Source organism: Elgaria multicarinata, chromosome 2 (genome assembly GCF_023053635.1).
Source record: "Elgaria multicarinata webbii isolate HBS135686 ecotype San Diego chromosome 2, rElgMul1.1.pri, whole genome shotgun sequence".
Classification (NCBI taxonomy): Eukaryota; Metazoa; Chordata; class Lepidosauria; order Squamata; family Anguidae; genus Elgaria; species Elgaria multicarinata.
Genome location: NC_086172.1, coordinates 77,758,928 through 77,778,933, shown reverse-complemented (window position 1 = coordinate 77,778,933; position 20,006 = coordinate 77,758,928). Strand labels below are relative to the sequence as shown.

The window sequence follows — 20,006 nt, the reverse complement described above, 5'->3', positions numbered from 1 at the left end:
CTTGATAACTTAGATGTGTAATTTCTTACCAGTATATCATGCTTAGTTACTGCTAAGGGCATAACATTTGGCTTCCTTGCTCTTAACCTTTTCCTGGAAACAGGATCATGTTTCTCTACTAAAACCTTTGCCAGTATCTGAAATGAATGCTGGCGGAGAGAACTTGTTGACCAGTTTCAGAACAGGTGATGCCCAACTCAGATTTATTTAAGATCCAAAACATTTCACTTAAGTTGCTGCAGATGTGTTGCTGGAACCAGTGTAAAGAGCTTCTGTGCTTTGGTAGGTATCTAAAGGAAGAACAGGCAGGTATGTCTGTTTCAACAGGGGTAAGAGAATTGACCATTGATCAAAACCCCGAGCCCCTTGTATTGTGCCAGAAGGCTGGAGATTAGTCGCATACAAGAGCAGCCAAGTGAAGTTGGCCCAACTGTCCTTCTAAAGTAGGGGATACCCTAAGACCAATGGAATACTTCCTTTTGTGGAGTGTCTGCCTTTTATTTTCTTCTGAGGACAAATGTATTCTCATCTGTCCATTCTTAGTGCAGTTAGAAGATATGGTGAAAGCCTTCTCATGCTTGTTGACCTACTAATAAGCGTTGTGTTCTAGAGATCTGCTAGTGATGGAAGGGAAGGAGATTCCAAGAGTGAAAGTTTTGCTCATAATATGACCAGATAGAAAAACTTTAGTGGTTGCGTAGAAGAAAGAATTTTGGCAGCTGCAGCTTGTCATGCTGTGGTGAGAAATCTTCAACTATGAAAGGTAAGAGCCTGGTCCTCCACTGCATCTAATCACAGCCCTACCTTGTGCTGGTTATGGTCCTTATTTAGGAATCACACTTAGGTTGGAATGGTTCATTGGACTGTGGGAACATACATCATATTGCCATTACAGTAAGGTGCTGACAAGATTAAAGTAGATACCTAAACAATTCATTGCTACATCGTATGTATGTAACAGGAAATGGCATGGCTTTCTAATTTTAATTTTGAAGGTCAAGTCTGCCCCACTAGTAAGTGAGGCGACAGATGCTGTGTTGGAGTGTAGAGCTGTGTGGGGCATTGGGGCCTTCCCTGAGCCCTCTTTGCTAGCCTGGGGTGAAGACTAGTAACAGGAGAGCCACGTTGAAGCTTAAAGATTCCACAGCCCATCTTGTCAGGTTCTCTACATAGGTTGGGCGGGTGCTGTCTTGTCTTTCGTCTCAAGCAGCAAAATGTTTTGGGCCGGACTTGTTAAAGATTGCAGCAGTTCCTGGCCTTCTCTACGAAGTTCCCTTCTTTAGGATTGCAGAACTCTGTCGCAGCCTCACATGCATGCACAGGAAGGAGGTGGCATCTCCTGGGTTTTGCGCAATTTCTGAGCATAACGCAAGCTTTGCGAGAGGGTGCAAGATTTGTTTTTTCAATGCAGCTCTAAAACCACAGAACGGCCCCCAGCAGCTTCTCAACTGTTGGAAAGTGGAGAGTAAAGGACCTTGCTTCAGCATAGCCGTAATGGAGCACAGGAGAGTGGGTCGGGCCGTCCCTTAAAACAACCATATGCAGGAAGAGCTGTGCTCACTGGTAGATGGAAATCTGCTTTCTGCTTTAAGAACTAGAACAGCTATATGGCGCCAGCAGAAATCTCAATTACCCACAGCATGGGTGTCTTAATGTATGCAGAACTTTCTCCCTCTTGAGTGGCTTTTAAACCTCTTGAGCTTTTGAAAATTCAGATGGATTGGAACTGAAGGCTCTCAAAAGGCTAGCTTGGTTTCCAATGCCAAATTCTAGGTTAGACTTACCAAAAGCAAGAGTCACATGATGAACTTATCCAGGCACTGTACTGCTTCAAACTGCACGCGATCCAATTAATGTGGGGAAACATTTTTTAAAATGCAATCAGCAGCTTGCTGTTACCAGTCGTATGGTCCTGGGAGGACATTTATTATGAGTTTGGTGAATATAGAAGTCATCCTCAGTACAGCTTGGCCTAGAAGGGTTCTACCTACTCTTTTTAAGAATATCCATTCCAAAATGGCATTCCTGTTACCATTTTCACCCTTGAAACTGTTTTACCCAGTTGCAGCCAGGACACTGATGAAACTAAAACACATTTAAGAAAAGAGAAATAAGCTCTTTTCTTGCCCCACGTTTACATCAAGATAGCTGTGTAAATAAGACAGTGTGGTGTAGTGGCTAAGGTGTTGGATTGGGAGTTGAGAGATCTGGGTTCTAGTCCCCACTCAGCCGTGGAAACCCACTGGGTGACTTTGGGCCAGTCACAGACTCTTAGCCCAACCTACCTCACAGGGCTGTTGTTGTAAGGATAAGATGGAGAGGAGGAGGATTATGTACGCCACCTTGGGTTCCTTGGAGGAAAAAAGGCGGGATATAAATGTAATAAATTATTATTATTATTATTATTAATAATAATAATAATATAATTTACAGCAAGAGTGGGCAACCTGCACCCCTCAACCTAATTTCAAAAGCCCTCTGCAAGAGACTGCTCAGACTCAGGCTCAGGCTCTGTCCTTCTCCCAGCAGTATGCTGTGTGGGGTGAAAGAGGAAGATGGTAGTTCTAGCCTCAGCTGACTTCAGTCCTGTGACCCTGGTGGCATAAGGGAAGCCAGTCCTTGGTAGAAAAGAAATTTCCCCTACTCCAGTTTTATACCAGCCTTTTGGTGATGTGAGGCCCAGAAAAGACTTTACATTAAATGCGTGCCTAGCAGCTATGTTGACTTTTCATATTTTTTCTCTCTAAATTAGTTGCAGTAGGGGCCTCATCCAGTGCTTCAACGCCCCCTATCCATACACTAGGGGCCCAATCCAGATTGGGTCCCCTGTGTCTACTCTAGAGTAAAAACGATAAGAAAAAGGACATAGCTACTAGACACATTGAAAGCCATGTCTGGCTTGTGCCTGACAGCTGTGGTTCAATACTCTCAGGGGTTCCTGCTTCCAAGAACAATCTGGATCTTAACTACCTGCAGGGCTGATCGGATAAACAAAGTTGCCTACATTATCATCAGCTTCCTTCCTCAAATTTTACAGGTTTCTAATGATTAATATTTATTAATTGCTTAACAGTGAACACCACTCCTCCATAGCTGCTGTTAATGATCCTTTCATAAAAGTCGTGCTCTTGCTACATATGTACATAAGCACCGTCTTGCAAATTGCTTCTCCCACAAGTAGCAAGAAGATGCTCATAGCAGGCTCTATCGCTATTCAAAGAGTTGCCCACATAGCAGCTTAGATGGCCCTGGCTACATGGAAACTGCTTGCCAAGTCTATTCCCATAAGGTAGCCACTGAGGCAGCCATGACTGCTTCCAGGAGAGGAGATTAAAAAAAAACTATTGTAAATTTTGTTACCTGCTTACAGGCAGGTAAGAGTTCTGCACCAAGGAAACCCACTTTCTGCAACCAAAAAGCTGAATTTTGCACTTTGCATCTAGTTATACAAAACAAGAAAATATGCACATACTTGCCTTGTATAATCTGTTTTCCTAGGCATTAGGGAGGTGCATGGTATTAAAGCTTCAAACCCCCACCCATTCCTAATATCCAGAAATTCTCCCAGTCCTGCCCCTCTGAAGATTTCACCAAGCTGTTTTCTAGCCTATCCCAGCCATAAAAGATGGAAAAAAGCTTTTCTTTTTTTAAGCTGAGATTTTTGAAATATTGAATTCTGTACCTAATACCAAATTCTGCAGTGACCCCACTACCCTATGTTTGTATGAATATAGCTTTCGAAGCTCCTAGGAATTTGAGCTAGAATCTAAACTTTCAATCGATTTCATACAATTTTCTTCTAAGCTGCTTGAAGTCATACTCTATCGCAAGGGTTTGGGGCTGAAAAAGAGATCCTGTGGAGGAGGAGAAATCACCTTTTCCTATGCCCCATCGGTTTGTACTGGAAAGACAGGTGTGTGACTTTCTCACCCTTTTTTGCCCTTAATTTAAAAATAAAAATAAAATACTTTCCCCTTCCATTGCTCTCAATGGGAAGGAAATAAACTACCCCAGCTTCAGGCATAGTTTTTGCCCTGTTCTGGGTTGTGCGTCAGGTTGTGGGAGGGCGTTGGATCCACAGCCTCCCGCCACCTCCCCTCCGACATCACAATAGCACCAGCCACAGACCTTTCTGCATCTGCTTGCAATGTCAGATCTCCCTCTCTGAGCGCAGACCCCTCTCCATCCTAGAAGAGGGAGATCTGAGAAATCCTATGGCCCCTCATATGCCCTCCCAGGGACACAGGATTGCACCCTAAGGCTACTCGTAGTCGTTTTACATTTTGTACTTTAGCCTGTGCGGCTCGCTGTAGGATAAGACTATTCACACTTGTATGCTGTTCTTCCTTCAAAGAGTTCAGTATGCATATATAGTTTCTAAGCAGTGCTCAGGGTTGGGCCTGCAGAACTCTTGCATGCCTTAAGGCTAGGGATGTTGAACCTCTTTCAGCCTCGGGGGCCAAACTCAATTTTGGCAAAGTACTTGGGGGGTGGGGCAGAAGACAAAAGCGATGGGGGCAAAATACAAAAAAACCCACCCCAAAACAAACCTAGCCTATTTTAGTTTAAAGCTCTTACTGCCAGTACCTAAGCCTTCAGAGAGGCAGCTCAAACTTTTAAAATGGAGAGGAGGGAACTGCATAAAAGCTGGGGAACCACTGGGAAAAGGCTATGTGGCCACCTGGGAACCCCAGAGGGGCAGATTTCGCTCCCAACAGGGCTGACTTTGGCCGCCAGGCCTGAGGTGCTGAATCCACTTCAAAAGCAGGTGCGATTCAGCAGACCTCAAGAAAGCAATGTAAGGTTAGCCTATTGATCAACAGCCAAAAGCCTCTTACCCAGTGCTGGAATTGTTGTCCATGTACAGGACCCAGAAGTGTCTGGGGCTGAACCTCCTGTTATAGAACAAGTTCTAATCTTCTGGAAATCTGTTACCAAAGAGCAAAATAGGAGCCAATGTACATAGGTGGAAAAACCACACTCTGCAGCCTACTTCTAACTGCACCGTTCAGAATGCAGGTATAAGGGATCATGGGATGGAATGCTCCCCCACATCCGGGGTGGTGGGGTTTTGTTTTTACGTGGGGGCAGCATTTTACAATATTGAAGGCTTCCACCAGCACTACAAAATACCCACCCACCCCCAAGAGAAGAAGCAATTTGTCTCCAGGTGTAGACCAGCATCAAAAGGCTTTCCTGGCAGCTTTACGAATTAAAACCGTAAACACATTTGGATTGAAGGTGGGTTTTTTTTTAATTATTTTCTTTATGAACAGTTGCAACCAAACAGGGCATAAGAAAGGAATTAGTGTGATTTTTTTTTAATAAAATGCACAAACGACATTACATTGTCAGTTCCGCCCCAGGCAAGCTAGTACCAAATTGCAAGGGAGTTTTGGGATGCATTTTGCCGCCCGCCCATTTCTTGCTCAGTGCTGAAAGAGACCCTTCTGACATCACTTCACATCATGGAAAGAGCTTCCCGCGGTAGGAGGGTGGACGCTGTTCAAGGCCACACTCCGTCATGTGCTCCAGCAGCTGAATGAGCACACAGTCCTCCACCCAGCCTGTCTCTTCTGACGCGCTGATTCTGAACATGCTTCATTTGATGAGCTCGGGGGTCCTGTCTCCTAGCTAGTAGAATGGATATTGCCTGTAAAGGGGGTGGGGGGAGGAAGGATCACGGCACCCACTCTGGCCAAGCCGATATGCAGCCGATTAGGAAGCTGCCCTGCTCAGATGCTTAGCATAGTGCAAATGAAACAACGGAGCTGTTCTGCCAAATGCTAAAGGTATTCACATGCTGCCTTGCTTCGGAACCCAAACTGCTCCGGCTTGGAAGGCGAGCAGCCAGCGTCTCAAACCGTACGCCACCAACGCAGCCGTTCTCCTACCAGGTACTGAAAACCGGGACGTTTTTGGTATGGCTAGCAGAGCTCTCTCGAAAGACACACACAAAACGTTGGGCCCAGGCTGAAAAGAAATCAGAAGTTAGCTCCACGGCTGGACCCCACAACGGCCAGGATGGCCTGCAGCGCTGTTGGCCGGATGGCGGCATTGCGCGGCGGCAGTGGCCCCTCTCAGTTGGCAGCCGTCTCCTCCTTGGCGCTGGGAACGGGCTTCGTCAGGAAGTGCATGACTGCTTGCACCACTTTGTCAGGGGAGATGTTGTAGACCGGATGTGTAGGCTGCTGCTTGGGAGAGAAGGAAAGGACAAAGGAATTAACGTTACGGCTGCCGCAGCACTCTCTGGTTCTGCAGCAGAAGGGCAGCAAATCTGGCGGCCCAAGTAAGTTACTGGCTGAGCTCAGACAACATAATAACCAACGGTGGGTTAAATAGTCAACAGTAGGTTATTGTGTTGTCTGTCAGGACGTCTTCACACCACGGTTAGTTATTCGGCCAAAATAACGCAAATTACCTACACTGTGCAGAGTTGATTATTTGAACATCTGTTGGTTATTGTGTCATGTGTTGCGCACCGCTATTTTGTCACACACGGTTATTTTCAGCGACTATAGAGTCTCCTGGCAAGAGTGACAAAAGCAGCGGCTGCCACTCTAGTTCAGCCAGCAGAACCAGCGAGAGGAGAGAGGGCGGGGGATGTGTCAATCAAACACACCATTGTCTAATAGTCAACTCGACGCTGGTCTTAATCCACATCACGGTTGATTATCATAATGTTGTGTGGGGAGTACCTCCTCAACCAACTGTGGAGTTGACTGGTAACACACCATCGACTATTGTGTTGTAGGAACGCAGCCACTGAGTCAATCCAATTTGTACGTGTATTTCACTTTTGCCTAAAATCTGGATATGTGCAAAGTTACGCAAACCCCTGATGCTCCAACTCCTGATCAATTGCGTTCCAGCCACTGAATCTCCTAGATATTATCCACATATTTTCAAGCTCAGCTTCACATGGGTCGGTATCCTCAGGCAGCTCCAAAGGCCCCCATCACCAGCCCTGGGCTCCTTCCCACTCTGTCGCCATTTCCTTGCCCACTGTGGACAAGCAACTGGTGGCAGGGAGCAGCAACTCCTGCAGGTTGATGGAAGGATCTTTCCACCTCCTTGCCACTGACTGCCTACGATCTCACTGGCCAGGTGAGCAGACAGAGCCAAGAGGGGGGGGAATCCCCCCAGAGGAAGCTGAGGGCATCTTGCCAAGACCTACAAGACCCGGATCTAGCCTTGCACAAGCCTCGCTGAACTGCTTGGAGGAAGGGCGAGGTATTCACTTCAATTAAAAGCAGCACCAGGGCAATCTGAGAAGACAATGGTTTTTTTCTTCTCAAAACATTCCTACTCAAGTGGAACATTTCTCCACGAGATGAGTGAGGAGTGCACAATGAAGAAGCAGAGTTTATTGCTGAGGGTTATATTGAGAACATCGGAAGCTGCCTTATACCGAGTTAGAGCTTTGGTCCATCTAGCCCAGTATTGTCGACCCTGACCAGCAGCAGCGCTCCAGGGTTTCAGGCAGGATTCCTCCATAGGCCTACGGGGAGAAGCCAGGGATTGAACCGGGGACCTTCTGCATGCAAAGCAGGTGCTCTAGCGCTGAGCTACGGCCCCTTCGTACTCGACACTTTCCCCCCAGGAGGGAAATCTGGCTCAGAATGGAGGGTCACAGGAGAGGGTCAGAGAATGGGAAAGCTGGGACTACTGAAACGTAAGCCTTCAAAAAGGGAGCCCTGCCTTGGCACCCAGGCACAAAAGCCTTTACGATCATAGCTATTCCCTAAACCATTGTCCCCACCGCTGCCTGTAACAAATCCCCGGAGCAGGCCTCCTTCCTACTACCCCGCAAAACCCCACTGCTGTCTCAAACTCTGAATTAAGCACCAATTACAACTGTATGACTTGCAAAAGGTATTCTGTTTGGTGTGTTATGCATTGGTTGGACAAACAAAAAATTATCCAAGAAAGCCCATGGTCTTGTCTGGCCACTGTGTGGCATCCTCTCCTACACTTTTTGCAGGGAAAATGCAAGATTTGGGAAGGGAAGATTTCTGGCACATTTTACCAATGGAATGAATTAAAATTAAAAGGAAAGCTGAAACTGCTACACAGCAGGCCTGTGAAAATGTGAGATGTTTCTACCCTCGTCTTCTAAAAGGTGGGGCCATGACGGTGCAGGGGGAACGGGATCTTCTGGCCTCTTGATGGCTGCATAAAGCCATTCTCCAGCTCCCTCCTAAGCAGGGCCGGCTCTGTCTGAGGGTTCTTACCATCGCTGTGGAAGGAAAGGAGGAGATTCTTGCCCCAGGCAAGGCTTCCTCCCTTGCTCCCCTTTAGCAGCAGCAGCAGGGCTGTTGGAAAGCTGCCTCCTGCCGAAGCACAGAGCCGGTGAAAGGTGCCACCACCAGTGGGAAATGAGGCGGCAAAGAAGTTAATGGAATCAACCCACGACCCAAGAACAGCCCATGGGTTCGGGGTGGCCGGTCCATCATCCCAACAACCCACCCTTGCCAGGTTTGCACGTAACGACAACTTACACCACACCACTGCCCCGACTTGAACATTCAAAGTGGCAGCTGGCACTGCAATGAAAAATCCTTTGGGGAAATCCCCCCACCGGGGCTTCCCCTTACGTGCAAAGCAAGTCACTGTTGCAGCCAAACACAAGATCACCATTTTATGAGGGGGCAAGGAAGGGGAGAACCCGTTCCCTCCCCTCACCGGACTTCCATTGCGATCTCCGGGATTACAAGCCAGAGGCAGGGTTTCCATACAGCTGAATCATGGCCTCAAGAGCAGCAGTTCACTCCTAACCTATTGAAGGTGTGTGGCCACAGTCCACTTCTATGGCGGGGTGGGGATGGGAGAGAAATTTAACGCAAGACGAGCAAGGAAAGCTATGGTCGGCTAGAAGGTCAGGTCTACAACGATGGCAGCGCAGTGTGTCAGACACACACACACACACACACACTCAAGATCAGTCTCAATCAGGCACGGCTTACCAGGCGATTCTCTGGCACTCCTAGCACGACTTCGTGGAGGAGGTCTCCGCTGCCAAAATGCTGTGCTATAGATAGTCCACTCAGGCAGTAACAGGTGTGGTAAAAATCCCGTGATCTGGAGGTAGAAGCATCTACATCATTGAAGAAAGCCAGAAGCCCGCCTCTTCCACTCTGACTAAATAGCTGCCCTCCCACTTTTGCACAAGCAAAGCACGCCTTTCCTGCTATACTGGATATGCACAAAATGTGGAAAGGGTGACTAGAGGACTGAAATCAGAACCGTGTGTGTGTGTGTGTTTACATTTGGAGTTTTCTCTGTAACAAAGACAGTTTTGAAAACATGGGCAGAAAGGGCTATAAACTAAGACGCCGGAGGAGGCTAGCTAGAATTCTTCAGTCCTGAGGACTTGTGTGCCCTGCACAAATCCTTGCCCTCAACACCTACAAGGTGGGCTAAACCCATTCTCTCAGACAAGTGCAGAAAAGCCAGAAAATCTGGTTCTAAAACTCAGCATTCCAGGCATCTTAGCTTTCATTTTAACAAAGTAAGTTCCTAGCCCTTATGGCTGCTGAGGTATTTATTTACATTTGTGTATCTTCCTACATTTATATCCAGCCTTTCTTTCATAATGGAATGCAAGGCAGGGAAGATGGGCTCTGAAGTATGCCTGAGCCAATACCTGGGAAATCTTGGAAGCAATGTCCTCAGTAGGGTTGCTGGCAGTGGTTAGGAATGGGCATCCACACCCCACAGAGCTACTTGTCCCTTCCCATTACTAGGGGAAGCAGAATAAATGATGTCAAACTGAGCTAGTAGAGGCAGAGTTGCAGAGTTTAACATTCCTCTGGAAATAGCATTCTTTGTTGCAGCAAAAACAACTAAGTCTTGTGGCACCTTAAAGCACCACAAGATACTTTAACACATTTATAACGGCACTAGCCTTCATGGACTGCAGCCCACTTCATCAGATGCATGACGTGTTATCCTGGGTTGCATATATATGTGTGCGTGTGTTTAGGGAGGGGAGGAGGATTGTAAACAGTGAGGTCAGAGGGAAATGAAATACAGGATGTACAGACAGGGATAATGTCCTCATTAACAGTTGCCGTTCACAAAAGAGTTGTTGGGAGGCAACAGACATCCATTGGGGAGCTGATTAGCCCATGTAGTGTGGTAAAATTCAGCTTCTGTGCAGAATTCAGCTTCTCCCAACACAAAATGTGGGGGCTCCTCCTGCAGCCCAGGCCTCTTCTTCGTGACTCCACTGTAAAAAGGCTTCTAAATGTAACTCCACTCTGGGGTTTATTCCTGCTACACGTGCTGAACCACCAGACAAAGCTTTGCGTTCATCGCAACTTTGCCCTTTCCAACAGCAAGAATAACGGCCCCTTCCCAAAACCACCCAGCACTAGAACAGAGTTGGGGAACCTGTGGCCTTCCACCTGTTGGCAGACTCCCAACTCCCATCAGCCCTGGCCAGCAGAGCCCACGGTGAGGGGTTGATGGGATTTGCAGTCCAACCACATCTGCCCTAGAAGATACTCACTTGCCCGGTTTGTCCAAGAGGCCCCCTGCAGGACACTGGCAGCATAGCAGGATGTACTCTTGCAGGGCCTGCTGGTCGAACATCCAGTGTGTCATGCTGAGGGCCGGGTCACCTAAGAGGAACAAAGCCCCAATGAGTGCCTAACTGCTCCAGTGGAGACACAGCTGAGAAGTAGTCCTAGCGCAGCATGCCCAGGTGAACACACAGAAGGGAAGGCTGCATTCCCAGATCAGACAGAATGCTTCCTCCCAATCCTCTCTCATCTCTTCCTCTTGGCCAGGAGGAAGCCGCCCTTGCCCACCCACCATCCTCATTGCCGCCTTGTCCTTTCACTACTAGGCAGGAATTGCCTTGTGGTGCTAATCGAGAAAAGGCAAGTTTGCTCTGCGGATCGTGAGCAAGGAAGCAGCAGCAGCTCGGCGAGAAGATGGGACAAGGAAAAGTGGACAGGAAGTGTTCTATCTGCAGGTGCCTGTAGAGCTCACCTGAGCAGACTAACTTCAAAATGCAGATGAAGGCACCTATGTCCTGTGATTGAACGGAATGCCTGTTATTGGGGTATTTCCTATATGAAGAAGATATATTAGTCTAAAACAGTTCATCCAGTCTATGATTCCATCTCTGATAAGAGGTCCAATTTAAAATGTTGACTGGATATGTTTTGCTTTGCTTTTAAAGCAACATCCCCATGCAGTGTTCCTTTAAACTGCATAAGCACAACAGGATGTTCAGGTCCAAGCTATGCTAGTAGGCGACACTGTGCCCATAGGGAACCAGCAACTGGATTTAAATGTGACACCAGCCATGGGCAACCCAGCATGGGCATGTCATTATTTCAAAGAAAACATATCCAGCATTCCTTTATATTGGTCCTCTGTCACTGGCCAGAACGAGAGATTTCAGGAAATTTTACAATCGTGAGGTACCCAATGGAGTGTCCTACATTCCATATCTGAGGGAAGCATTTGATACATTCTTAAATATATAGATGCCTTGATCATCTGGTTAAGTAACTATAGATAAACCTATTTTTCATAGAGGACAGTCCCTGTTTAAATTAAGTTCTACATTTCTACTTCTGTTAGCAGAAAGTTCCGAAGAGCAACTGTGCATTTTTGTTATTTGATTTATTAATTTGAACCCCTCACCTTGTAGTCTTCTGCACCCACATGTGGAGAATTGGGAAAGACAGAAGAACGTCTACCCTCTTCCTTTGCCCCCCCCCCATCACTCGTTGGCTTCCCCCAGAAACCAATTCGGGGTGAGGGTTGTGCATTCACGCTTCCCTCACACTGCTGGGGAATGTCCCCACAGCAAAGGGCAGCACGCAGGCGGTAGCCCTTGGCCTGTGAAAATTGTGTTAGCTGAGGCTAAGCAAGCACGACTCACTTAACCTCAGCCAACGCGGTACCACTGGGCCCTTGAACCAACCCTCTCCGCCCCTGGCCCACACCTCATCAACTCCATGGAGCCTTTTTCAGAGCAAGAGGAGCCTTTTTCAGGCAGCAGCCACATTCCAAACTCTTGAGGTGCAGCCATTCTTTGCGGACTCCTGGTTCTCAGAGTGCCGCAGCTGCATAGGCCTCTTGCCCACCAGCTTCACAGTGGGCTCATTCAGAAGACACCTTAAACCATGGCTTTAACCACAGTGAATTAAGGTTTTTTGCTTTATTCACCATAATTAAAGCCGTGGTTTAAGGTGTCTTCTGAACACAGCTTGGCTTTTTGGCTTAACCACTCTGGTTAAAGCCATGGTTTAAGGTGTCTTCTGAATGGGGTCAGTCTCTGCAAAGCAGCAGCCAAGTGAGAGGGAGCTGAAGGGTGTGTGTGTGCCTGGGGGGAAAGGTAAAACGGGGCAAGTGGGTAAGCAAGAGACAGTGGGGGGAAGGCAAAGGGTTAAGAGAGAGGGCTGCACCACCTTCCCCCACATATAATGACAGTGTTCCTGTGCACCCCAACTGCTCCCTTATTCTGAAGCCTATGGCATATTTCATTGAGTGCCCTCTGGTTCTACTCTAAAGTTGAGAGGGTAAAATTTATTCGATTCCACAAAATACATTCATACATACAGAATGCAAAAGCCACAGTTCATACTCCTCCTCATATTAGGCTCCTGCACATATATACCAGCTTGCGGGAAGACACGCAACAGGTAGACCGAGACAAGCAGCACACCTGGAGAGCACGGATAAGCTCGTGATGCTCTCAGACTCACCTCTGGCATGCAGTGCTCGATGTAGGAGAGGCAGCAGACCAGCCTGCCAGAACGAATAGCAGCCGTCTACCAGCTTGTTACAACGACCCTGAAACCCTCCTTCAAAACGCATCTGGCGGCTTGTCACCCAGTGCTGGCAGGGAGAAAATGCAACCGTGGTTATTGCTCAATCTAGCTACAGGAGCTGCTATATCCAGACGGGGACACTCTCGGGAGCCACAGACAAATGCAGCTCCCTGACACGGCCTTGAGTATTTGGGGATGTACATCTTCCCTTCACAATTTGATGTCTTTACCACAGCAAAATCCCTAGCCTGCCATGTGAGATATAAATGGTCTCTCAGTAATGTAAGTGAAAGAAGGAAGCCAGCCAGCAGGCCAGCCAAGAAGAGCCAGTGTAGGAAAACTAGATGGAATGAAATCTGAATCTGAGAACATCCTACTGACAAGAACTGTGTATTTTAAAAAATCAAGAGTAAGGGGGATTGACAGGCTGTTGAGTAGATGAGGTGTGCTAGCTCCAATATTCAAGGCAGTAAGCCTGTGTGCACCAGTTGCTGGGGAACAGGGGTGGGAGGGTGCTGTTGCACCATGTCCTGCTTTGTTGGTCCATGGCAGATGGCTGGTTGGCCACTGTGTGAACTGAGTGCTGGACTAGATGGACCCTTGGTCTGATCCAGCAGGGCTCTTCTTATGTTCTTCTTATGTTCGTATGTCATTTCCTCATCCACCCATTATCCTCAGAAATTCATATGGGTCCTAACTTAGTACAATATCCTTACTCAATTATGGGTTGGGCAGAGGTTCATGATTGTATGAAATAATGCTAAAACACAATTAAATGTATTTCCTCCAGATAAATTAAGGCAGCATAGGTTTGCTGTGCATATTTATTTTTTTATACTGTATGCTTTTATCTGTACGCCGCTCTGAGATCTTAATGACATAGGGCGGGATATAAATGTTTTAAATAAATAAATAAGGGTTTGATTATTTACATGTAGTGTAACGGTAGAGAGAAAAGTTTTGGATGTAGTAAAGGAGTGGCTGACAACGAAAGAGGATATTGCTAAACTAAAAATGGATGCCAAGAAGGTTCAGGAGAGTCTCAGGCCTGGCTAACAGGAATCCTCAGGAATACAATCTTGCTTTGGCATTGTGATGATCACAACAGTCCCTTCTGGAACTGTAGTGCAGAAATATGGAAGCAGAAGCATGCAGAGAAGATGAACAATTTCTTACCAACAAGCTTTTCAGATTCAAGACGTGTTCTTTTTTTAGAATAACCAGAGCTGCCAGTCCACAGAAAGTGTATCCTCCGTGAGCCTCCATGCCAGGGACACCACCAATCCCACCCTCCCAGTTCTGACATCTAATTCAAAAATAAAAACAGAAAAACAGGATATATATTCTTGTCTCCATGGTAGCAATTCAACCATTATTCCATTATTCTCTCCCATTATAACTACTGCTGGCAGGTTACCAAGTCTAAGCCAGCCTTCCCAACCTAGTGTCCTCCAGATGGGACTACAATTCTACAATCCAGTCAGGGATTCTGGGAGTTGGAGTCCAACACACCTGGAGGGCATCAGGCTGGTCTTAGCTGGCAAAGACGAAAAGTGCCAGGTTTCCGAGGCAAAGAGCTCAGATTCCCTTACCTTGCTATCCACTCTGCTGTCCTTTCAAAGAGTGTCGGCGTAACAATGTTGGTCAGCGAAGCCACCGATGCGGCACAATACGCACTCCTGAGATTTAAATACAAGATTCATTTAAACTTATTTACTGCTCCTGGTGGACAGCTGGTGGGATTACATCACATGAAACTAAGCTACCCACAGCACAAACAAGCTACAAACAAATCCCATTGGTACTACTAGAGGTTGTATCCAATGTTAGCCCAACTTAAGTCCAACTCATTTTAATGTCCTCTCTAACATTGGACATAACCCTGGGAAATTAAATTCTTGTACCCTTGGGAATCAGGTCTAAGTCAGAGCAACTTCCTGTTTTTCTGGAACGGCATTTGCTCAATGGATTCAACCAGTTAAGCCCCAATCAAAGATGGGAGAGAGATATCATGGGCTGCATCCAATTGGTTTCCTTCCTCTGACAGATGGCTATTTGATCCAATGGAGGCTTCCATCAGAGGAATGGGGCAATGCTGATGCTTTCCCCTCCCTGCTATATCCCCACCTCCCATACTGTTCTGAAGGGTCCCCCAATCTTCTGGAGATTCAGAGGGGTCAGCAGGGGGGAGGGGGAAGTGACAAGCCACTTTTCAGTTTGAAAAAAGGCTCGTCTCTTCAGCTTTAGGAACAGCTGCACCAAAACAAATCCTGGCCATATGTGCCGTTCTTCCCTCACAAGGAAATTAACTCTTTGAATTACAACCAAGGACTTCCCATTTCTGCCCCTTAAAGAGGCGATCCAGGAATATTTAACTCACTTACAGTGGACAGAAGCAAATTATAGCTCCCTAACATTAGAGGCCAGGACCTCATCCCTCCTTTCGAGTCTAGCTACCCCATCACAGAACTGCACAGAAGTGGTGCTTGCTATGACGTTAAGGTAGAATGACACTGTGGCTGCCACTGCTGCAGGAACCTGGTAGCAACCCAGAGCCACATTCAGGAGAGAAATGCTTGAACATTCCCCACCTACCTGACATCCACTTCTCCCCCTATGTGCATGATGAAGGAGCCATCAGGCTGCTTCAGGGAATAGAGATACTCCAGGAGCTTCTCCCTGAAAACCAAGATCAAGAACATTAGCAAAGACGTCTCTCTGTTAGAGGGGAAAAAACAAAGAAACTGAGATGTTGGATCTGAGACGTGGAGGAGCAGAGTTGTTAGGCAGGTTATTGAATGAAGTGTTTCATTCCCTGGTCAGTTTGTCTGCTGTGAAGGGCTTGACAAAACCTATTTATTTATTTATTTATTTATTATTATTAATAATAATTTTCAAAATACATAGACAAACAAAAACATACAAAAAAATTGTCATTGTTGACTACAGGCAGAAAGTTTAGCATATTTTATCCATTTCTTTACAGGTGTAGCTAGGAGTAGAATCTATTAATTAATTGGAGGTTATGTAACACTTCATAGCTATACATTATAATTAGTCTGTCTTCCATAGTTTCAAAAAGGGCTGTGACAAGTTCTGCTGTATATGCCCTTGACTTGTAAATAATATAAAGTCGTGCCATATACTGTAGAAATTAGGAGTCTTAGCTTTGCCCTTAGCTAATCTGAGTTGATGTGTCAACTTTTCTGCGATAGCTATTTGCCACAGGTCCCATATACCAAAATTTTAAAGTTAGCAATTTCTCAGTTTTGCAATTTCTGGCCATTACTCTTAGAGCATCCATAAACTTATTTATTTCATTTATTTATTTAAAGCATTTTTATAGCGCCGCCTCACCATTTCTGGCATCGAGGCGCTTTACAATAACATATAAAACAATTCCATTAAAACTCTCAACCCACATTAAGACAATTCCATTAAAACCTTCACCCTCAAACCATTAAAAGCCCTCAACCCCAATTTAAACCACTCCTCCCCAAACTCTTGTGAAAATAAAAACGCCTTACAAAGGCGTTTGAAGCAATTGAGAGTGGGAGCCTGTCTAATCTCCAGGGGCACATTATTCCATAACCGGGGGCCAGCCACTGAAAAAGCCCTGGCCCCCGCACATTCCAATTTGTAGCGGGGGACCATCAGGGCACCCTGCTCCTGAGAGCGAGTCTGCCAATGGTGAGACACAGGAGAAAGGCAAGTGCTCAGGTACTTACTATGGGATTCATAATAAAATAATGTATTTGATGAAAAAAGATCAAATTCCCTTGTGTCCCTTGAAGCATTTCTTTTAGTTTTACTACTGTGAGAGGGATGTTATTTTTATAAAAATTTCTCATTCTATAAAGTCCTTTTTGTTTCCATTCTACATAATAATCTCCTTTATTCTCATAATGAAACTTTGGGTGTAGCAGGAATGGAAGCAACGGGGATATTTCCGGAATTAATTTATTTTTCCATTTCTTCCAAATTTTTATTGTGATGTGCAAAAAGGGGTTGTTTACCCATTTCAAATCACCTATTTCCCCCCTCCAAATACTGCTTGTTCAATTAACAATACATGTTTCCTCATTGCCTCCATCCCTACCCACGGCCTCTCTGAAGTTCCCTCCATATAAAATACTATGGATCTCAACTGATTTGCTTCATAATATTTATGAACACTTGGCTCTCTAAACCACTGAAAAGAGAATCACATTCTCCTTGCGATGAGGTCTCCACCAGGACCCACTAAGGCTCAGGATCAAACCTGGGTTTCAGTCAGGTCGCTACAGGAATAGTCAGAGGGAGCTGCAAATAACTGCACCCAAGACCTTGTGTGTACACAGTCACCAAGCAGCGTGTTATGGCTAATGCTGCGAGGGAAAAAGGCATCCTGCTAGTTTAACAGAACAGACATGTGTCAGGGATGCTTTAGACATCCAGGGCAATATCCGATGCTCTCCACGCAACAGCGGGACCCACTCCTAGCACAACAGGAAGCTAGAGCTTTCTAAAGCAACCAGAAATGAGTTGGAATGGGGCAGGTCAGGAGGACTCAACGAAGGGAGCTGCCCTGACCTGCCCTGTTCTGGAAGGAAGTGTTTTAGCTAGTTTCCAGGGCTGTTCTAGCGCTAGGCGTTGGTCTCACTGGTGGAACACAATCAGAAGAGGACCAAAGGCGGCACGACAGGCTGCGTCCAGTATCCTGGTTCAGAGCAGGCATGTGTGTGGCCTAAAGGAGGCAGGGGAGGACCCTGCCCTGGTTGGCGGTTTTACCTGTTGATAACACCGTACGCCTCTTCGGTGCCGATAATGCAGAGCGCATTGACAGCTGCATAGGTAGGAGCCAGATGGGGATGCTGGCCTGGTCCCCCTCCAAACCCTCCACTGGGACTCTGACAGTGGCTCAGGAACTGGCACACGCTGGGCACAGGGGGAAAGACCAAGGCAAGGTTAGTTTTCAGCAAGTAGCAAATATTACACCTTTTGGTTTGATGGATGCTCTTCCCCCTCAACCCATGCACACATGTTTGAAAGCTGAGACCCATCATTCAGAACCTTCTCAGTTGTCCCTGTCCTGTCCGTCCTTCAAGCTGAGAAAACAGACACACACTGCTTTTCTTCAACCACCAACTCTGACACCATGACCCAGTTCACATGACACGACCGCCATGTGTTGTGCTGGGCACCCATGCCTACGGCTGCCGTTTTTACATGGTGCCTGCAGGCACTCTTGCTTGCCGTGGTTTGCCATGTCGTGTGAACCCAACATCGTAGCTGCTTCAGGGAGTAGAAAATGCTCCAATAACCCATAGCTTGTTTTAGGGTCTACCCCCACCCCCTTCAAACAACTCACAACACTGGGTTTGCATGTCACGGCAAGCTACAAGTGCACCGTCACTTGCATATTCAAAATGGCGGCCAGCACACTCCGCTAAGTCCCACAGGAAATCAATCCATGGTGGCTTAGCGCTATGTGCGAGCAGCCCTAATGTCAGTGTTGCTGCATTCCATTGCCGCGTAGCACATGGAGAAGGAGCACCCTGAAATGAATGCACACGTTGCATTTTAAATGACTTAAGATGGATCCAGAGAAGCACGAGCAGAAGGCTTCCTGCCTCCCTCTTGCTTGAGCCATTTGTGTACATGGACAGATCAGAAGAAGCCACTCCTGACAGTCAGGTCTGGGATGAAGTGGGAGGGGGGGCAGAAATCAGCAGAAATGGAGGTGGGGGCTCACACAAGAAGACGTCCCTTGCTGTCACACAAGAGGCTCCCTGGGTCCTAGCCCCTGGAAACAACAGCTCATCAAAGATTCTCTTTCACCAGTGCAATTTAGCTGAACCTCAACAACAAATGCTTTTGCCCAAACCAATACAGATGAGGAGCAGGAGTCTTTACAAATACTATTATTAATAATGACAACGAAGTAGTCTTCTTCTCTTTTCTACCATACTAATTGTTCATTTGTTATCTGAAAATACACAAGATCTGATACACAGGCCCTTTTACATACACTCCCCTGCCTGACCTAGTTTGGGACATTTTAGAAGTTGGCTACGTGGAGGGTCTTGGCTATCAAATGATGGCTCCTCACCCAGGCTTTAAAATCATGATTTCAAGAACATTTTAATGACCTACTGTAATTCACATTTTACAGCTTCAGAAATAAGCAACACTGAAGACACATATAAAAAAAGGAAAGGAGCCTTAATGTTTTAAACTTTGTTAATAAAAATAAACATGAAGAGATGTTTGCAGCACAACTCCAGCAGTCAAACACTGAAATGCAACAGTGCCAGATACGGATGAAAGAAAGTGCAATCTACTGAAGACGCTGTAGGTGGCCACAGTCCTGCAAATCAGCATCCACAGTGTTTAACGTCTTGGCCTGCGGACTAAATAAGGATGGGCGCCTGAGTTTGCTTGTGTTCCTCGTTCCTCCCCATGCCTTTTCTCTTCTGTTTTGTGCCTTTTAGATTGTAGGGACTATCTTGTGTGTGTTTTTTATTGATCTGTAAGATGCTCCTGGGTGAAGTAGCACAGGTGAGTTATAAAACCTGCTCAATTGAGATACTGTTCAAAAATGATACCCTTCTGACCACTGGGCAATAACCCAGGATAAGAATAGCAGCTTCTCGGCATGCATGAATACCAAGTTTCACATGCAGCAACACAAGTGCATCATGACATGTTGGCCTTGTTTGGACATAATACTAAACCATGGCATGGCTGCGAGCTGCGGTTTTAAATTAACCATGCTTTGCTGTGTTGTTGAAAGCTGGACAAACTTTATTCTATATCCCTCCCTGTTCCAAAAAAAAGAAAAGAAAAGAAAAGAAAGAAAACTGAACAAACTGTGATTAGTGCTAATTATGGTGTGCTGAAACAAGATAACTTCAAACCAGAGTTAATGGACCTGGCTTGTTTCAACTAACCATAGCTCAGATTAACCACAGTTTAGGGTTTGGATTACATGGCAAACTGTGGTTCATCTAAAACAGAAGTTTCCATAATCCCCCTTGCACCTGTGAAACAGGAGGAGAGGGGAGAGAGCATGCAAGCTTATGGCTCACTGTGGCTTGTTGCCACAATGCTAAACCATGATCCAAGCATATCCAGTAACTACATGTGGGTCTCATGCATTTTCCTAACACAGAATAAATGTTTCCGGTGTAGAAAAAAAATCCCCTTCCTTGCTTTTATTCTTAAAACAGG

General features: G+C 46.3%; 1 protein-coding gene across 1 annotated transcript in view; it reads right to left on the bottom strand.

Annotated features, from left to right (window-relative positions):
• Positions 1-5,239: 5,239 nt before the first annotated feature.
• Positions 5,240-20,006, bottom strand: part of FNTB (farnesyltransferase, CAAX box, beta) — a 28,216-nt gene continuing 13,449 nt past the window's right edge. Inside the window, exons 5-12 of the mRNA XM_063116838.1 lie at positions 17,565-17,711; positions 15,390-15,473; positions 14,387-14,473; positions 13,971-14,100; positions 12,729-12,861; positions 10,514-10,625; positions 8,967-9,081; positions 5,240-6,191 (exon numbers count right to left, since the gene is read on the bottom strand). Of these exons, the coding sequence (XP_062972908.1) occupies positions 6,081-6,191; positions 8,967-9,081; positions 10,514-10,625; positions 12,729-12,861; positions 13,971-14,100; positions 14,387-14,473; positions 15,390-15,473; positions 17,565-17,711 (919 nt within the window). The 3' untranslated portion in view covers positions 5,240-6,080. The remainder of the gene's footprint in view (positions 6,192-8,966; positions 9,082-10,513; positions 10,626-12,728; positions 12,862-13,970; positions 14,101-14,386; positions 14,474-15,389; positions 15,474-17,564; positions 17,712-20,006) is intronic.